We start from the raw sequence: 16,605 nt of genomic DNA, 5'->3' as shown, positions 1-16,605 counted from the left end.
AAGCAAATCGATTAACGAATCCCATTCTAGTCAAAATTCTAGTACTACACAATGTTTGTTTTGATTCGATTAGCTTGGGACCGAAGAGAGTACCAGAGCTGAGCCAAAAAGTTGAGCACGTTATTTCGGGACCTTCTAGTCTTAGAGTTACCTCTATGATAGTACTTCCACTGGAGCTTGAAGATATTTATAACTTCCTCGCTATCTCCATCCAATCACAGAGGTGCGGGAACCGGAATGTTCGACATTGCGAGATTATGTCACCGACGCGAGTCAAACAATCAACAATTCTCAGAATTACGAACCGGAATCATTCGCTTACACTCCACGAACACGCTTTTTTTTCGATTCACACTAGAGAGAACTCCGAATTTTACGCGATTTTCATGGAATTATCTTAAACGCTGTCCAGACTGGAGAGTTATAACATAGAGGTAACTCTAAGACTAGAAGGTCCCGAAATAACGTGCTCAACTTTTTGGCTCAGCTCTGGTACTCTCTTTGGTCCCAAGCTAAGCGATTCACCCCTCGAAATATAGGAAAATCCACTAAGCCCTCATTTTATCTGTCAAACTTTCATAGTGAATCAAAACAAACATTGCGTAGTACTAGAATTTCGACTAGACTGTTCGACTAGGGGTACGTTAATCGTTTGCTTGGGACCAATAGGCTAGTCAAGTAGTGAGCCAATTTAAAATCGTTAGTTTCGTATTGATTGTTGGTTATAACATGTTATAGCGCTATCTTGATGGTGGTTTCTGTGTTGCAATTATTTGACAACCAACATAACACTCACAATCACATTCATCGCAAATAATCTTTTAGTTGGGAATGTGCTTGCATTTGTCATGGTGGCGCCACTGAAGCATTGAGCAAGCCACCTCATTTCGAACTTATCAGTGATGCCAGTTCTTTTTCATGTCTTGTTAGTAGATGTCAGCTCTTGCAAATGATAAGAGGTCAAGGCATCCCACTGGAGACACATACCACATCTGACGAATACAGAAAAAAAAAGTTGTTTGTTTATTAATTTATTTGATTCGGCTCAAACGAATTAACTTTACAGAGCCGAAGATTCTTGGTGACTAGACAATACATCTTAAAACTATAGTCAAAAGGTACAACACAATAAACACTTTATCTTCCGCTATCCAAAAAACCTCCTCCATCAGAACTGGAGCCGCTTCCAGTGGTTTCCTTATATGGCAATTACGCCATCGGGGGGCGCTCACACGCTCATCACGAAACGGTTGCTTTCCAAAATCGACGACGCATCGACCTAAAGAACTGCTGATGAAGAACAATGAGGAGGACCACACAATGGTTGCTGCCGAGAAAACAGACGATCGCGTGGCACACATCGAGAGTGGCCTGCTTTTGTCGACAGCCGAGTGAATACTGAAAAAAAAGATGTTGATTATTGTATCAAAACTGCTGCACATTAGTCATCCGTTCCTAATATTACGTTGTACGATGTACACAGAATTCGAGAACAAATCATGTTAATGACTGTAACATTCTATCAATTTTTACCAGCTACTGATGTTCAATACTTCACCATGAATATCATTGAATGAAACATATTAATTTTTTCTTCTGTGTACACATTGAAATGATGAGCAGTGGTAGAAAGGTCACTAATAAGTGATGCATTACCTAGTTTAAAAACTTGTTTTCAGCAAAAGAAAAAGCACACTAAGCAAACAAAACAAATCCCTAAAAAAAGTCTTAGCTTCTGAATTTTTTTCCTACGGATTCGTATTTCTGCAGAATTCAATCAATTCGAAAATTTCGTAGAGCCGACATCACTGACTTCCATTTGTTTTGTTTTTATTCAATACAGCTGACGCGTTGACAGAACGAGGGAAAAGCAATTAGTGAAAAAATTGCATGCATGAGGGATGCTCCGGTTGCAAAACATTGCTTGGGAATGTGGATGATAGATGGTGCTAGTGCGCATGGAAAATACGCTTGACGATATTTTTTGAAGAATTTTCTTCTAAGAGTTATGTCTGTTTGTCTGTGTCTGTAGTCTGAACGTACTATTACAATACAACGTGGTGTGGTGTTGTTACTCTAGCATGCACTGATTTATTGACAGCTGAGATGGGGTGGCCAGATTATTTTTTTCACTATCGGTAGCTTCTCAAACCTTTATCGGTAGTTATCGGTAGGCAGTCTTACCAACAATCAATACGAAACTAACGATTTTAAATTGGCTCACCACTTTAGTAGCCTATTGGTCCCAAGCAAACGATTAACGTACCCTATTCTAGTTGAAATTCTATTACTACACTATGTTTGTTTTGATTCGCTATGAAAGTTTGACAGATAACATCAGGGGTGTGTGGATTCATGCAGAACATGCAGGGGTGAGTGAAATAGCTTGGGACTGCTTGGGACCGTTGTTCTGGTACTGAGTGAGCCAAAAATAATAATGATTTTCTTCGGGACCCAGCGGTCTTAGAGTTACCTCTATGGTCTTACATACTTACAGCATAGAGGTAACTCTAAGACCACTGGGTCCCGAAGAAAATCATTATTATTTTTGGCTCACTCAGAACCAGAACAACGGTCCCAAGCAGTCCCAAGCTATTTCACTCACCCCTGCATGTTCTGCATGAATCCACACACCCCTGATGTTATCTGTCAAACTTTCATAGCGAATCAAAACAAACATAGTGTAGTAATAGAATTTCAACTAGAATAGGGTACGTTAATCGTTTGCTTGGGACCAATAGGCTACTAAAGTGGTGAGCCAATTTAAAATCGTTAGTTTCGTATTGATTGTTGTTATAACTCTCCAGTCTGGACAGCGTTTTAGACTCTGAACCATTTGGTGGATTATCATAAATTTTGGTTAAAATTTGAAAGATGGAAAGATATCGATTAACCCTGCTATCCGAGCGTGGTTATTTCTGACAGACAAGAAGTTAAATGTTGACAACCGTGGCTGAGTTCTTCTCGAAAACTTGTCAATCGACAGCACAGGGATTTTCGAACATCAAGAATAACTTTCGAAATGTCACTTTTAACCACGAGTTAAATTTAACTCGGCAAATGGTTCACAGCCTTAGTTTTTTTCTACCGAGCTCGGCTGTGCAAATTTGTTTGCTGAAATTCAGCTAAGCATTATCCGAGACTCAGCAATCAAATGCCACTTTTGCTGAGATCTCAGTGCAACTTTTTTTGCCGAGATTTGCACAGCCGAACTCGGTAGAAAAAAAAACTAAGTGTGTAAGAAGGCTTTCCCGATACTTGAAACCTTTGTGATGAGGGGGGGAGTCTGCTCCAGAACAATATACTGTCCGTCAGTTCCTCTGCTATAAACAAGAAATACTGTGAGGGAGAGATGGGCGGAGAAAGCAAAATACAATTCGGCAGCAGGGATTTGTACCTAAATTATCTTGCAACCGTTGCTAGAAGCTAGCGTTTAACCTGACTTTTATTTTTGATTCGATTTACGTAAAAAATAATAATTGATTGCATCGCAATATTTTACACATTTCTTGGTGCCATTAATTAACAAACTTGAGAAGCACACGAAACATAAAGGTGATTGAATTTCTGTTCGATTACAATACTCTCAACTTTAATCTAGTAAAAATAAGAAATCCTCGGAAAAAATCTAATGGTAATGTTCGATTGGCTCAGATTTTGACAGTTCATTTGACTCAAAACATTCTTTCCGCCCTCTCTCCCTCTGAGTATTTCTACTTTAAACGTGTCGAAATCAGTATGTAAATCAGTAATGGTAACATACACAGCAAAAAAGTTGTTGAATAGGGTTACGGTATGTAATGTGGGTCTAGTCCTTTCATTCGGCCTATCACGCAAATAAATAATTAATTAAGGAATATTACACAAAAAATAAGGAAAATATTGATCACTGATGGTTGATAAATGTGTACCACACACAAATCAATTTATATCACAACATTTCAATACATTTTCAGCTCTCGTAAGTAATAAAACTGGTTGAGAATATCACAATGTTCGGAGTTTTTAGCCGCCATGACTTATAAGGTTAAGATGGGAAGGTTGACTGACGATCATCAAATGGCCTGATTATGGCATTTATTGATTGGAATTACCTGATAATACACACTAGACGTAAAACTTACAGTTGCTGTTTGAATATTTTATGTTTATTTTAATTGTTTAACAACGTTTTCACAAGTAAAACATGGACCCAACTTTAGGGACACATTTCTTTTCTATGTTCCTAACTATGGCCCATGAAATTCATTTGACAGCATATAGCAATAAGAGTAACGTCAACAATGTTGTTTTGCATTTGGATGATAAGGAACGAACAGGAAGGGAGATTTTTTCTGCCAAACCTGTATAATGAACATCACAATGTTCTGATTTAGATATTCTGCGGTCAAAAGACGATAAGCGAAATTTTTAATTTTTAATTTTTAAATTGAGTGATTTAATGTAGTTTTCGTAAAATTTTCTCTAAGAAATGTTTTGAGGAATGAAGAGCATTAAGTTAACAGTGATAGTGATAAAAAAAAATACATCAGAAAACGTTACCAAGAGCGTTTTTTTGAGGATCAAACAAGATAGGACGAAGTTGCATCCATAAATAGACCCAATTTGGGGACAATAGACCCATATTACATACATTTCCCTCGTGAGTTATTGTCTTAAAAAAAGTAAGTTTTTCAACTTTTCGTGGTTTCTGATAGCAAACGACATGATAAGCATATCTAAGCATACCATTTAGCAGTAGAATATCGTTTGCAGGTAAATTCATTGATGAGTTATGATTAAAAACGTAATCGATGGCTGCATATTAGACCGAGGTTAGGGACGTATACCCTATTACATTGAAACTGCTGCAACCAGGTCAATCCATCGGTTGTGTAATATCACATTGTACGTTGTACATCGATTTTGCAAACAAAATTACATCCATTGATGTAATATTGTATCTGCTTTTTGCTATTAAATCATTATTTCATACATCAGCTTGAATTACGTTGATCGATATTACATTTTTTTTGCTGTGTATAGGTATTGAAAATTTTTCAAGATTACTAAAAATCTGCGATTCTCGGTAGGAAAAGTGAAACATCGGTAGTTTTTAACCTTTCGTCTGTGAATCGGTAGGCATCCCGAAAATCGATAGGACTACCAATAAATCGGTAGGTCTGGCCACCCTGTATTGATGAAACTCATAGGGTGGTTCATAAAACACTTAAACTAACAGGGTGATCCAAATACAACACCCTGAACTTCTACGAAGTTTCCAGAACTATTACGAAGTTCCCTGAAGTCATCTCGTTTTAATCTTTCACCACAATGATTTGTGGATAAACTTTCTATCTGTACTTACACACTTACACAGCAAAAAAATAATTTTGATATCACGTCAAAGTGGATGCACTACAATCATGTCGAATATATGGTGTAATATTACTTGCTAAAAAGTACAAAATTATCATTAATACAATGCATGAACTGACATTACGCTGCTTTTACTGCATTTGTTTATTCATGTGGTCATAAAAATTACATGAAATTTTCGACATGATTGTAGTGCATCCACTTTGATGTGATATCAAAATTATTTTTTTGCTGTGTAGAAAAGATTACCGTCTCCGGTAATTTTTACCGAACTTTCAACAACTGAACTGTTCGGTAAAAGTCGGGCATTTTAATTCATTAGTTTTAAAGCTTCAAAACAAGGTAAACTCCATTCTTTAAGCAAGACTGACAGTGTTTTGAAATTAATATTTAGTGTGTATGTGAAATTTTCTATGTTACACACACTTGGATTTTTTTTACCGAGATGGGCACCACCGAGCAGCTCGCCATTTTATTTTGCTGGATTCCAGCAACATAAAATGCCGAGCTGTTCGGCGGTGTCCATCTTGGCAAAAAATCTAAGTGTGCAGCAACAATACCACTTTAGTGGGCAGTGTGCAGCAACAATACCACTTTAGAGTTGAACGTAGGAAAATAATATTATTTTGACATACTCCATCAGCTGCTCAGCAAGCTACATTGGTGTACTTGGCGCCAAGAATAGGGCAACAAATCCAGGCTACTATAGTGCAAGAAGCAGTAAAGCCTTGAAATCAGTCGATTGATCATATCAGAAAGTTATCGGCTTAGAGCAACCGTACCAGTCGTTGCCATTTGCGGCACTATTTTACTTACGCACAGCGTTTCCATTTTGGCTTGATCACTCCTCTCCACACCGGTCGTTGCTATCAGAGTCATAATTTAAGTTACCGTTTTCCACACCGGCAAAACAAACTTTTGACGTTTATTCAAAATAGCAATCGTCTGATGCGTTGCTACCGGGTTGCTAAATTTATGAACTCACTACTTCCCAAGGTGCGGATTGCTATTTCCCCCACCTGAATAGCAACCTCCGGTACGCAAGTAGCGTTATGGTAGAGGTTGGTAAATGTGCCTTATTTACTCATTGGTACGGTTGCTCTTAGAAAGCAATTAATAACTAATGAATAGCAGGCTGTGCTTGTGAACGAACGTCACGTTTATTTTTGCTGTTCTAATTTTTTTCTCCACTTGGGTGCTGCTCGAGTGATATTTTTTTTTCGATATCAATACTTTGGCTTTACAACTAGAAGTCAAGCTAATAGAGATCTGAAATGCAAATTACTGATCCTGCCCGATAGTCATTCATTAATGCACAAATCTCGCTGTCAGCGGAAGTTTCTTGTTTGAAGAACATGTGTGTGTCCAGGGCGGGTTTACAGTGAAACTTCTATGAAAACAGCTCTTATCTTTACAACACCACTTCACGCTACTTACTCATATCGGGAATGGGCCTACCTTGTAGCTGTTCATGCAGTTTTAAGACTAGAGAATGCCTTGATTAACTTCACTTTAAGTGTATACACATAGTAAAATTGTTATCTAGAAATGATTCAAATTGCTTATCAAGCTTTGCAGCACTCTGAGAGATGCTTGAAATTAAACGGACGATAGGCACCTGCCCCAATATAAAGGTAATAACATTAAAATCATCTTCAGTAGTGCTCGGAAGATCTATTTACGAAGTAGTCCTGCAACAGTTTTCATCATGTTCAGAATCTCCTTAATTTTGATCGCTTGTATCGTTGGAGTCTTCGGAGTCGATCAGAGATGTCCTGATCAGAAAACATACTCGCAGACCGTGTACTTATTGCATCCGACAAATTGTGGAAAATTTCTTACTTGTGTGTGGGGTAAAGCAGTAGAACAGGACTGCCCCGCCGGTCTCCAGTGGAACGGTGCTGGAAATTACTGTGACTGGCCGGAGAACGTTGGCTGCAGTTCAACTGTGGAGGAACCAGGTTGTGTCTCTGGAGCATTTTCACCCCACAAAGAAGATTGCAACAAGTTCTATTTATGTGTGTTTGGTAAACAGTGGGAGCTGAATTGTCCACCGGGCTTACACTTCAATCCAAGTGCCAATGTGTGTGATATTCCAGATCACGCAAACTGTCAGCCGCAAACAACTACAACTGTTGGCACAACAGTTTCAACTGAACCAACAACTACGGATGAGCCTGAATCCACGACCCCTGAAGTTACGACAACTTCGGCTTCATCAAGTGATACTCCTACCGAAACTGAACCAATAACTACGGATGAGCCTGAATCCACGACCCCTGAAGTTACGACAACCTCCGCTTCGTCAAGTGATACTCCTACCGAAACTGAACCAATAACTACGGATGAGCCTGAATCCACGACCCCTGAAGTTACGACAACTCCAGCTTCATCAAGTGAAACTCCTACCGAAACTGAACCAATATCTACGAATGAGCCTGAATCCACGACCCCTGAAGTTACGACAACTTCAGCATCGTCAAGTGAAACTTCTACCGAAACTGAACCAATAACTACGGATGAGCCTGAATCCACGACTCCTGAAGTTACGACAACTTCAGCATCGTCAAGTGTAACTTCTACCGAAACTAAAACAATAACTACGGATGAGCCTGAATCCACGACTCCTGAAGTTACGACAACTTCAGCATCGTCAAGTGAAACTTCTACCGAAACTGAAACAACAACTACGGATGAGCCTGAAACCACGACCCAAAAAGATACGACAACTCCAGCTTCATCAAGTGATACTCCTACCGAAACTGAACCAATAACTACGAAACAACCTGAATCCACGACACAAGAAGATACAACAACTTCAGCATCGTCAAGTGAAACTTCTACCGAAAATGAACCAACAACTACAGAATAACCTAAATCGCTGTCCACTGCATCCAACCAAACTGAACGATGGCAATTCTTTAGTCGAAGGCAGTCGCGGTTAGTCGTATGCTTATCAGCTTTTTCAGAAGCCTATTTTTATTTGTCACGCCCATATTTAGGAATATTATCTTATATTATGTTATATATACAGGATATACCGCTAGCTAGCTCAAATTTTATTTTTCGAAGACGATGGTGATGAAGTTTTTTTTGACGTAGGACTACGTCTGTGATTTGTATATGGGGGTACACTTTGTGAAAACCGAAAATGGAACATGCAACAAAATTATGAAAGATTTTGAACGTTAATAACTGCCCCTGGACCAATTTCAACAATTTTATCACCAATGGATTAAAAATATTTCTACGCATCTGTTGAATTTAAGACTTTATCATTCTTCGAAATGTCACTATTGAAAATTGCACGAATGTGCAACTGTTGCTATGATAATTAAAATTATCACCGATTGATTGAGTGAGTGGTGGTGTTCTCCAGTACACAACGAAAGGCTTCCTGCCAGCAGCTAGCTATCAAGGCTGGCCTCAACCGCTGATCGGATTCAGTTCCAATCTCCGTGTGTGGTGGTGTCCGGTAGTCAGCATCAGTAGCAGCGGTAGTAGCAGTGCTTTCGGCGCGTGGCGTTGAACATCGTTCTCCAGTACACAACGAAAGCTGCAGCCCACATGAGCATCCATAGAAGGATGAAGAAGCCGCACCGCTATTGATCGGAATCAGTTGCCCTTTGTGAGTCGCTGTGGGCCATCAATGCCACACACTTAGAAATACCTAATCTTACACGTGACGGAATCCATTTTTGACTTAAAGGATGAGACGTAAACCAACATGTCATGTAAAATTAAATGCTCCGAGACTGAAAAGTTCGAAAATACAAAACACAAGCTCCTGCTGCAGTTAACAAATAACATTTACGATATAAGACCACGTAGTCCTTCGTCACCATTACGTACAATCCCATATGGCTGTCCCTTGTAGTTTTTTCATCTAGTTTGTTTATTTGGAAGGCTCAACCGTGTTAGCTTTACGGAGCCGATAGTGAATTGTTCATTGTTTGTAACGAAATTTACTTAATTCTATGTCTAGTAGGAGTTGGGTCGAATACTCACGACTTACCCGAGGTTAGAGGGGCACATTGTCAATGGATAGGATCAGGTTAGGAGCTTGAAGGTGAGGTATCGTTGTCTCATCAGAGTATTGTCCCCAGTATAAACGGTAGTGCGGTTCTAGATTCGTCTGGAGTTCGACCGGCTATGGTGACCAGTGACAACCCTTATCCTTAGATGTTTAAGTGGTTAACTGTAGTCATCTTATGTAACTGTCATCCAGTGTGGATGTTTGTACAGTGCCATTCCCGTTTTTGGCAATACATGATATATGTCCTCCCTGCTGTTTAATAAAATCATCGAACGCTTTGTTCCATTTCTGGTTCTACATGATCGTTATTTAAAGATTAGAGAAGTTTGGCTTTCTGCAAAATTGTACAGAAAGCATTAGCACAAATTTGAGGAAATAAATTGCTGATCAGTCAGTGTTACTGTAAAAATAAAAGATAGTGCCCACACAATATTAGGAACTTGCTGTCTGACGACATCTACTGATTTGATTTTGAACTATAATATGCACTTCCAGATAAACCTTGTCTATCTGATCACGCGCCTGCATAAGTTTTAGATGAACAGTGATATTTTTTTTTGACAACAGGATCCATTACATTTGAATAGCTTCATGCCGTCAGGCTTGAACGATTGTCAGACGTAATGGTTTATAGTGATGCAAGGAGCCCGGTGGCCCAGTAGCAACCGATTTTGTCAGATTTGCTACGTAATAGAAGTGTTTTTCGCGGATTAATGGGAAGTGTGCTTCTTCTTCTTTACAAATTGATCTGTAAATCTGTATCTCTTATGCATCACGAACTAGAGTGGACAGATCTTGTTATTGTTTTCCATTGAATGTAATTTACATTCACTGAAAAACAAAAATGGGTTCCGTTCGCTCTGGTTCATCATGCATAAGAAAAACAAAAAGATTAGATCTCTAGGTAGTCCCATTAGCTTCATAATTTTTTTAGAAACTTTCAAAAAATTCTGAGTAATGAAAGGAAATGCCGAGAATTTTAGGGAAGTTTTATAAAAAAAAAATTGTGGGAACAAAAGGGAAGATCCGAAAACTTTTGGAACATTCTGGGAAGTTCATTGAAGCTTCATAAACTTCAAGGCGGTTTTATTAGCTTCAGCAAAACTGCAGGAACTTTGAAGTAGTTTTAAGAACTTCGGAGATATCCTGAGAATGATTGGAAGCCAAGAGAACTTCAGAGAAGTAGAGAGAGAAAGAGAAATATTGTTGAATCTTTAAAGAAGTTCCAAGTAGTTCAGAGAACCTAGGTCTAGAGATCTTATGGGATTTTCGGAGATCTCAAGAGTGGTTCCAATGATTTCAGGGAAGTTTCAAAGACATTATGAAGTCCACATCAGTAAGGAAGAGCGTATCAATAAATTCAAGACAGATCCATTAACTTCTGGAAAGTTTCGAGAACCCTTAAAAAGTTCTGGGGATTCCAGGAATGTTCAGAGAACTCCAGAGAGCTTAAGCAAACATCAGTAATATATCTGAACTTCACAGAAGTTCGGAGATCTTCAGAGAAGTTTAAAATTTTCAGGTTAGTTCCATTCAATTCAGGACTGTTCTAAGAACATCAGAAGAATTAAGAGAACTTCAAGGACGTTCTGAGAACATCAGGAAAGAGGACCTAAGGGCAGTTAAATTAATTTAAATTTGCTTGAACTTTGAAGAGGTGTTCCAGTTGTTTGAAGCAAAACACGCTCCGCGATTTTCATGGCAGTTTCGAGAACTTGAAAAAAAAATGCAGGAACTTCAGTGAAGATCAGAGAGCGTCTAGGCAGTTCCATTAACTTCAAGCAAATTCTGAGATGAACATAGATAGTTTAGAGAACATCAAGGAATAGGATGCACAGAGAACTTCAGAGCAGTTCCATTAACTTCAGAAAAAATGCAGGAAATTTCAAGGACTTCCGAAGAAATATGAAATATTCCGAAAATTTAAGGAATGTTTCGAAAACTTCAGGAACATTGTAGGGCCTTCAGCGGAGTTTTCAGGGGGAAAGACACTCATTAAGCTGCAGGGATGTTCTTGCAAGAAAATAGTCAAGGGAGCGGCGCCGGGATTTTCAATAATTTAAGAAAAAACTCGTGAACTTTGTTGAAAATCTAAGAGCAACATAATTTATTTCGTTCTTATTTCAAGAAAACAGTAGGAAGCTTCAGAAAGTTCCCGAATTTTTAGAAAAAAAAAAACATGTGATCTTCACATAAGTCCAGAGAACTTTATGAAAACTCCAGAAACCTCATTAAAACTTCAGAAAACGTTGAGGAATATTTGTTTATTTATTTATTTATTTATTTACAATCACCGCCTTCGACTAAGTCGCACATACTGAACTACTTAATACTATTTTCTAGACTTAATTCCTAATCCTATGTGAAAATACAGTTTTGGACATGTTAACATCGAATTTGTCGTCAACTTCATTAAAAGCCCGGAGACACGAATCAAGTGGATTGTGATGCCCATAGTTCGTCCTGTGGTACGGAATTGCCAGTAGAGGTGAACTTCGGAAGCGACGTGGAGGAATGTTGATCGGTATCTGCTCAAGAAGTGCAGGACAGTCAATACCTCCTGTGATGACATCAAACACGAACATAAGCTGTATTTTAATTCGCCTCGATGACAGACTTTCTAAGTTGATCATTCGGCATCGGTCGGGGTAAGAAGGAAGATTTACTGGGTCATTCCAGGGAAGCTGGCGTAGAGCGAATCGTATGAATTTCCTCTGCACACGCTCAATTGCTAAGATCTGCGTCGCGTAGAATGGTGTCCATACAGGAGCAGCATACTCCAGGATACTTCGCACTAACGAACAATATAACGTTTTGATGGCGTACACATCAGTAAAATCTGAAGCATGTCGACGAATAAATCCGAGTGCAGAAAATGTTTTGGCGCTTATATATATATATTCGTTAAACTTCAATTTTGAGTCAATAGTAACGCCCAGATCACAAATCGATAGAACTCGATCCAGTATGACGGATTCCATTGTAAATTGATGGACAATGGGCCTGGTGCGACGCGTAAACGAAATAACTTTGCATTTGTCCCTGTTCACGCGCATTCCATTATCGCTACACCAAACGAGCATAACGTTTATGTCCTCTTGCAACGCCATGCGGTCTTCTGAAGAAGTGATGACACGATAAATCTTCAAGTCGTCGGCAAAAGAAAGGTTAAAAGAAGAGAGCAGCATACACACGCCATTTACGAAGATATTGAAGATCAGCGGCCCAAGAACGCTTCCTTGGGGTACACCGGACGTGATGTTGAACGGCTGGGATTGTGCCGCATTCACTACAACACAACCGGTTCTGTCCGACAGATACGAGAACAACCACTGCGTTATCCATTCCGGAAACCCCATGTGTACCATTTTGTCTATGACCAAGATATGTGGTACAGTGTCGAAGGCCTTGGCGAAATCTATATAAATCGAATCAACTTGTTGTCCATGTTCAACTTCGCGAGACAAGGTGTTGACGTAACACATCAGATTTGTAGTCGTGGAGCGTTGTTTCATGAAACCATGTTGGCTGCCGGAGATTAATGAAGATACGGCGTTATACAGAACGTTATGCACCAGTTTTTCAAAAATTTTGCTCAAGCAACACAAGACAGAATTGTAGATTGGAATGATAGAAGCTGATTTCCAAGCCACTGGGAACATCCTGTCATGCAGCGAACGGTTGAATAGAGATGTTATGGGAGATGCAAGTGCGGTGGAGCAATTCTTCAGCAGCAAGGGTGGTATCCCGTCCATTCCAGGTCCTTTATCAACGTCGAGTTCTTCAATGGCTTTCACCACTTCGACAACGGAAAACTGAACGTCGGGTAGATTTATGTCTGGTGAAGCAATATGGGCAAAGCGGTTGAAGCGAGGAACAGGCGATGATTTGCTAAATACGCTCTCGAAGAACTTGGCGAATAGGCTTGCTGCTTCCGAATTAGAGCTAGCGATGGTTTCGTTGTATTTAACGTTAGTTGGAATGCGAGTCGCCGATTTTTGGCTTCTGTCAAAATTCCAGAAACATGAAGGATTTTGCTTGACATCTGATTGAATCTTAGCCATGTAACTTTCATACGTGGAAAAGAGAAGTGCCTTGTAAGTTGTTTCCACTTCCTGAAGGTTATTCCGCTCACTATTGGACTTCATCAGAAAGAAACGGCTGCGTGCTTTCCTGAGGATGTTTCGTAGATGACGTAGTTCAGAGGTCCACCATGGCTTGTTGTAGACTGAAGAAGCTCGTTGTCTCTTTTGAGGTACTTGGTCACTAAGAACTTCGTAAAGTTTATCATAGAAAGCTGATACAGACTCGTCCAATGATTCCCGTCGCAGTAGAGCATCCCATTCGATGTTTGAGAACACGTCATCCAAACGACCAAAATCACACGACTGAAAATTAAAGTTGAATCTCACATCCCCATCGTCCGTTGTGATTGTGCCATTACAGCTTTCGTCAAGAAGCAAGATAAATGGTGTGTGATGGTCGTCAATTGGTAAAACTGGAGTTGAGGGTACAATGAGGTCAAAGTACTCCGGTAGATTGACAAACACAAGATCGAGGAGTCTGCCATTAGTATTCACAACATCGTGGACCTGACGCAAACCAGAGGCAAACATATTTTCTGTGAGGCAACGTTCTATTTCTGAGGAAACGTTTGATGGGATAAAGCCGTTCACGTCATCGTCTGATTGCCACCGTAAACTTGGAAGATTGTAGTCTCCTAGTGTCAGAATCACATCAGCTGTTGACGAGTTTTCCGAAATTAGCTGCACTGCGTTCACATGAGCGTAATCAGTCTTGTAAGCGGTCACGGTAGTCGACACATTTTCTGTGATAATTGACTGCCTTTGCCTCCGACACTTGCAAAACAAGCTATCATAGTACAGTACCAAACTAAAATGTCGTATGACAGGCTCTGTCATACGACACTGTCGCCGAAGACCGTCACGAATGTATGTATTTTAGTTTATCTCATAATAAGAGCTGCTGATGGTGTGCTTGTGTGAATTTTGAAAATAACAAGCAATGATGTTCTAGTAATAATATTTCTGACCAGAAATGGTTTAATTTACACCAAATTGATGAATTACAACGAAATCACACATGTCATATGATAGCTATTTTGATAATTTTCTTTTAGCTCGAATGTTATTCTACCGCTCGTGTTGTGTGAGAGAGACGACGGTAGAGCATGAGTGTTCGAATACAAACAGACTGTCGCGCACGACAACGAAGCGAGTGTAGTAAAAAACGTCAACTGTTTCAACCCCTGAGCGTAATACAGGTCGAGGGACGAATTGGGAGGAAGATAAATGGCAATGATGTAGAGCGAGGGGCGTCCAGATTTCACACGAACTGAAACTTGTTCGAGTTGCTAACAATTTATCGGCGAAGTAGGTTCACAGACTATATGCCTTTTGACCGCGATTAGCACTCCGCCTCCCCGTGAGTGAATACTGGTCGATGTGCTACGGTCGCATCGAAATATGGTATACTCGGACGAGCCAAGTTTCAGTGAACACGAGAACATCGTAATCACAGCTCGATAAAAGCAAGCGAAGACGGGAGATTTTGGTACGCAAGCCTCTAACGTTCTGATAGTATACCGATAACAACCGGTCAGATGACACGCCATTCGAACGGCTCTTCACTGGTGAGGTAGATCCGAGAGCTTCCGTGGTGCGTTGGTTGGCAGATAAGCCCACATTCGTTGACAAGCGGCAACTGGAATCGACCAATGTCACGGGAAGTAAACTGTTTGAAACGTGTGCATACTTATCCGAGGGAAACAGCGAGAACTTCTGGAAAGTTTCACAAATTTAAGGATAATGTGGGAGCATTTTAAATGAACTACCGTAAGCAAAGTAAAAAGTAAGAAGATCCCAACCCAAGTAGCACACTTTCGTTTCTAGAGGTTACAGCAACTTGATTGTGACTTAAATAAGTCACATTGAAGTTTCCATAACCCTTTTGTTACAAGTGTGCTACTTGGGAAATTTTCAAGAAATCTAGAAAACTTCAGATATATTTTAAGATCCTCTCAGAAGTTCATGGATTTTCAGGAAAGTCAAGGGATTTTTAGAATAGTACTATTAAATCTTTGAGAAATTGTTAAAGCTTCAGGTACTTCCTAGAATCCCCGAAAAAATTCGGGAACTTCAGAAAAGATCCATGATCATTAGGAAAATTTAAGAAATTTTAGGGAAGTCCAGAGACGTTCAGAGAAGTACAAAGATTTTAAGGAAAGTTCCGTGAGTATCAGGGTAGTTTTGGAAAATTTGAATGAATTTCAAGACAGCACTAATAACTCCAGGAAAACTGAGGGAATTTTGAAAAGGCAATTTCAGGGAAGTCCAGAGAAATTTAGATATTTTTAAGGAAATTACGTGAACTTCAGAGTAGATCCGAGAACTTCAGGAAAATTCTGGGATTTTCAGGGCTGGTCAACAAACAGTTAGAAAATTGCAGGAACTCTATGGCCTTTGCCTGACTTTTAATATCTGACTGTAGCAAATAACAGTTACGTATCTGTCTACTGGTATCAGTTGGAGAGTCATGTTCTCGTTTGAATTATAGACGTTTATTGCTTAATCATCTGTAAAGCTGTGAAGAGTTTCGTTATAATCGCTTCCCAATTCTTATTTGCGAATGAGGACAGATGGGGAGGTAGATCAGGGATTAGGCTTATTTTAGCTTATTTTGGCTTATCAAGGCAAGGTTCAACTTTAATTGGTGAAAGTATTTTACGTCTCAGATATCGATTGCTAACATAAGAAATTGATAGTATTTTACGAATGGCGCTAGTATTTTAAAGATATATTGCAAGCTAATTGCAAACAAGTTCTTCCCATGTCCCAATGTCATTTACACATTCCTATATCACATTTATGGGCGCTCTTGAAAGGGGGCGCATGGATTTGAGGTAGGCGGGGCGAGCACATCTAAAAAATCAGTAAGTAACCAGCTCTAAATTCTGGAGCCAGGCTGAAAGCCTCCCAAATAACGAAAACCTAACCAGCTCTAAAGTGACCATGACAGCACTGAATTATATTTATTTTTTTATCATCCTATTATCAGCATCAGCATGTCGCATTAGACTGATGCAAAATTTGACTTTTTCGCTCCACAGTGCTTAAACTGTTTCAAATCGGGTCCTGATTAGCCTCCCAAAGTTACAACTCATTTGGTTAGAAACAGACTTCGCACAAGCC

At 39.6% G+C, this 16,605-nt stretch overlaps 1 protein-coding gene across 1 annotated transcript; it reads left to right on the top strand.

Moving 5' to 3' along the window:
- Positions 1-7,017: 7,017 nt before the first annotated feature.
- Positions 7,018-9,644, top strand: LOC135713162 (proteoglycan 4-like). The gene has a single exon (XM_065236273.1). The coding sequence runs from the start codon at positions 7,067-7,069 to the stop codon at positions 8,228-8,230; it is 1,164 nt and encodes a 387-aa protein (XP_065092345.1). The 5' UTR covers positions 7,018-7,066; the 3' UTR covers positions 8,231-9,644.
- The last annotated feature ends 6,961 nt before the right edge of the window (positions 9,645-16,605 follow it).

This window comes from Ochlerotatus camptorhynchus, unplaced genomic scaffold, assembly GCF_037179485.1.
Source record: "Ochlerotatus camptorhynchus isolate MF236.1 unplaced genomic scaffold, CSIRO-AGI_Acam_v1.1 ptg000540l, whole genome shotgun sequence".
In the NCBI taxonomy this organism is placed as follows: domain Eukaryota; kingdom Metazoa; phylum Arthropoda; class Insecta; order Diptera; family Culicidae; genus Ochlerotatus; species Ochlerotatus camptorhynchus.
Note: the sequence above shows the minus strand (reverse complement) of the source record. Positions and strands in the feature narration are given on the sequence as shown.

Coding starts and splice junctions, on each gene's coding strand:
- LOC135713162 (XM_065236273.1), top strand. CDS start 7,067: ATGTTCAGAATCTCCTTAATTTTGATCGCTTGTATCGTTGGAGTCTTC.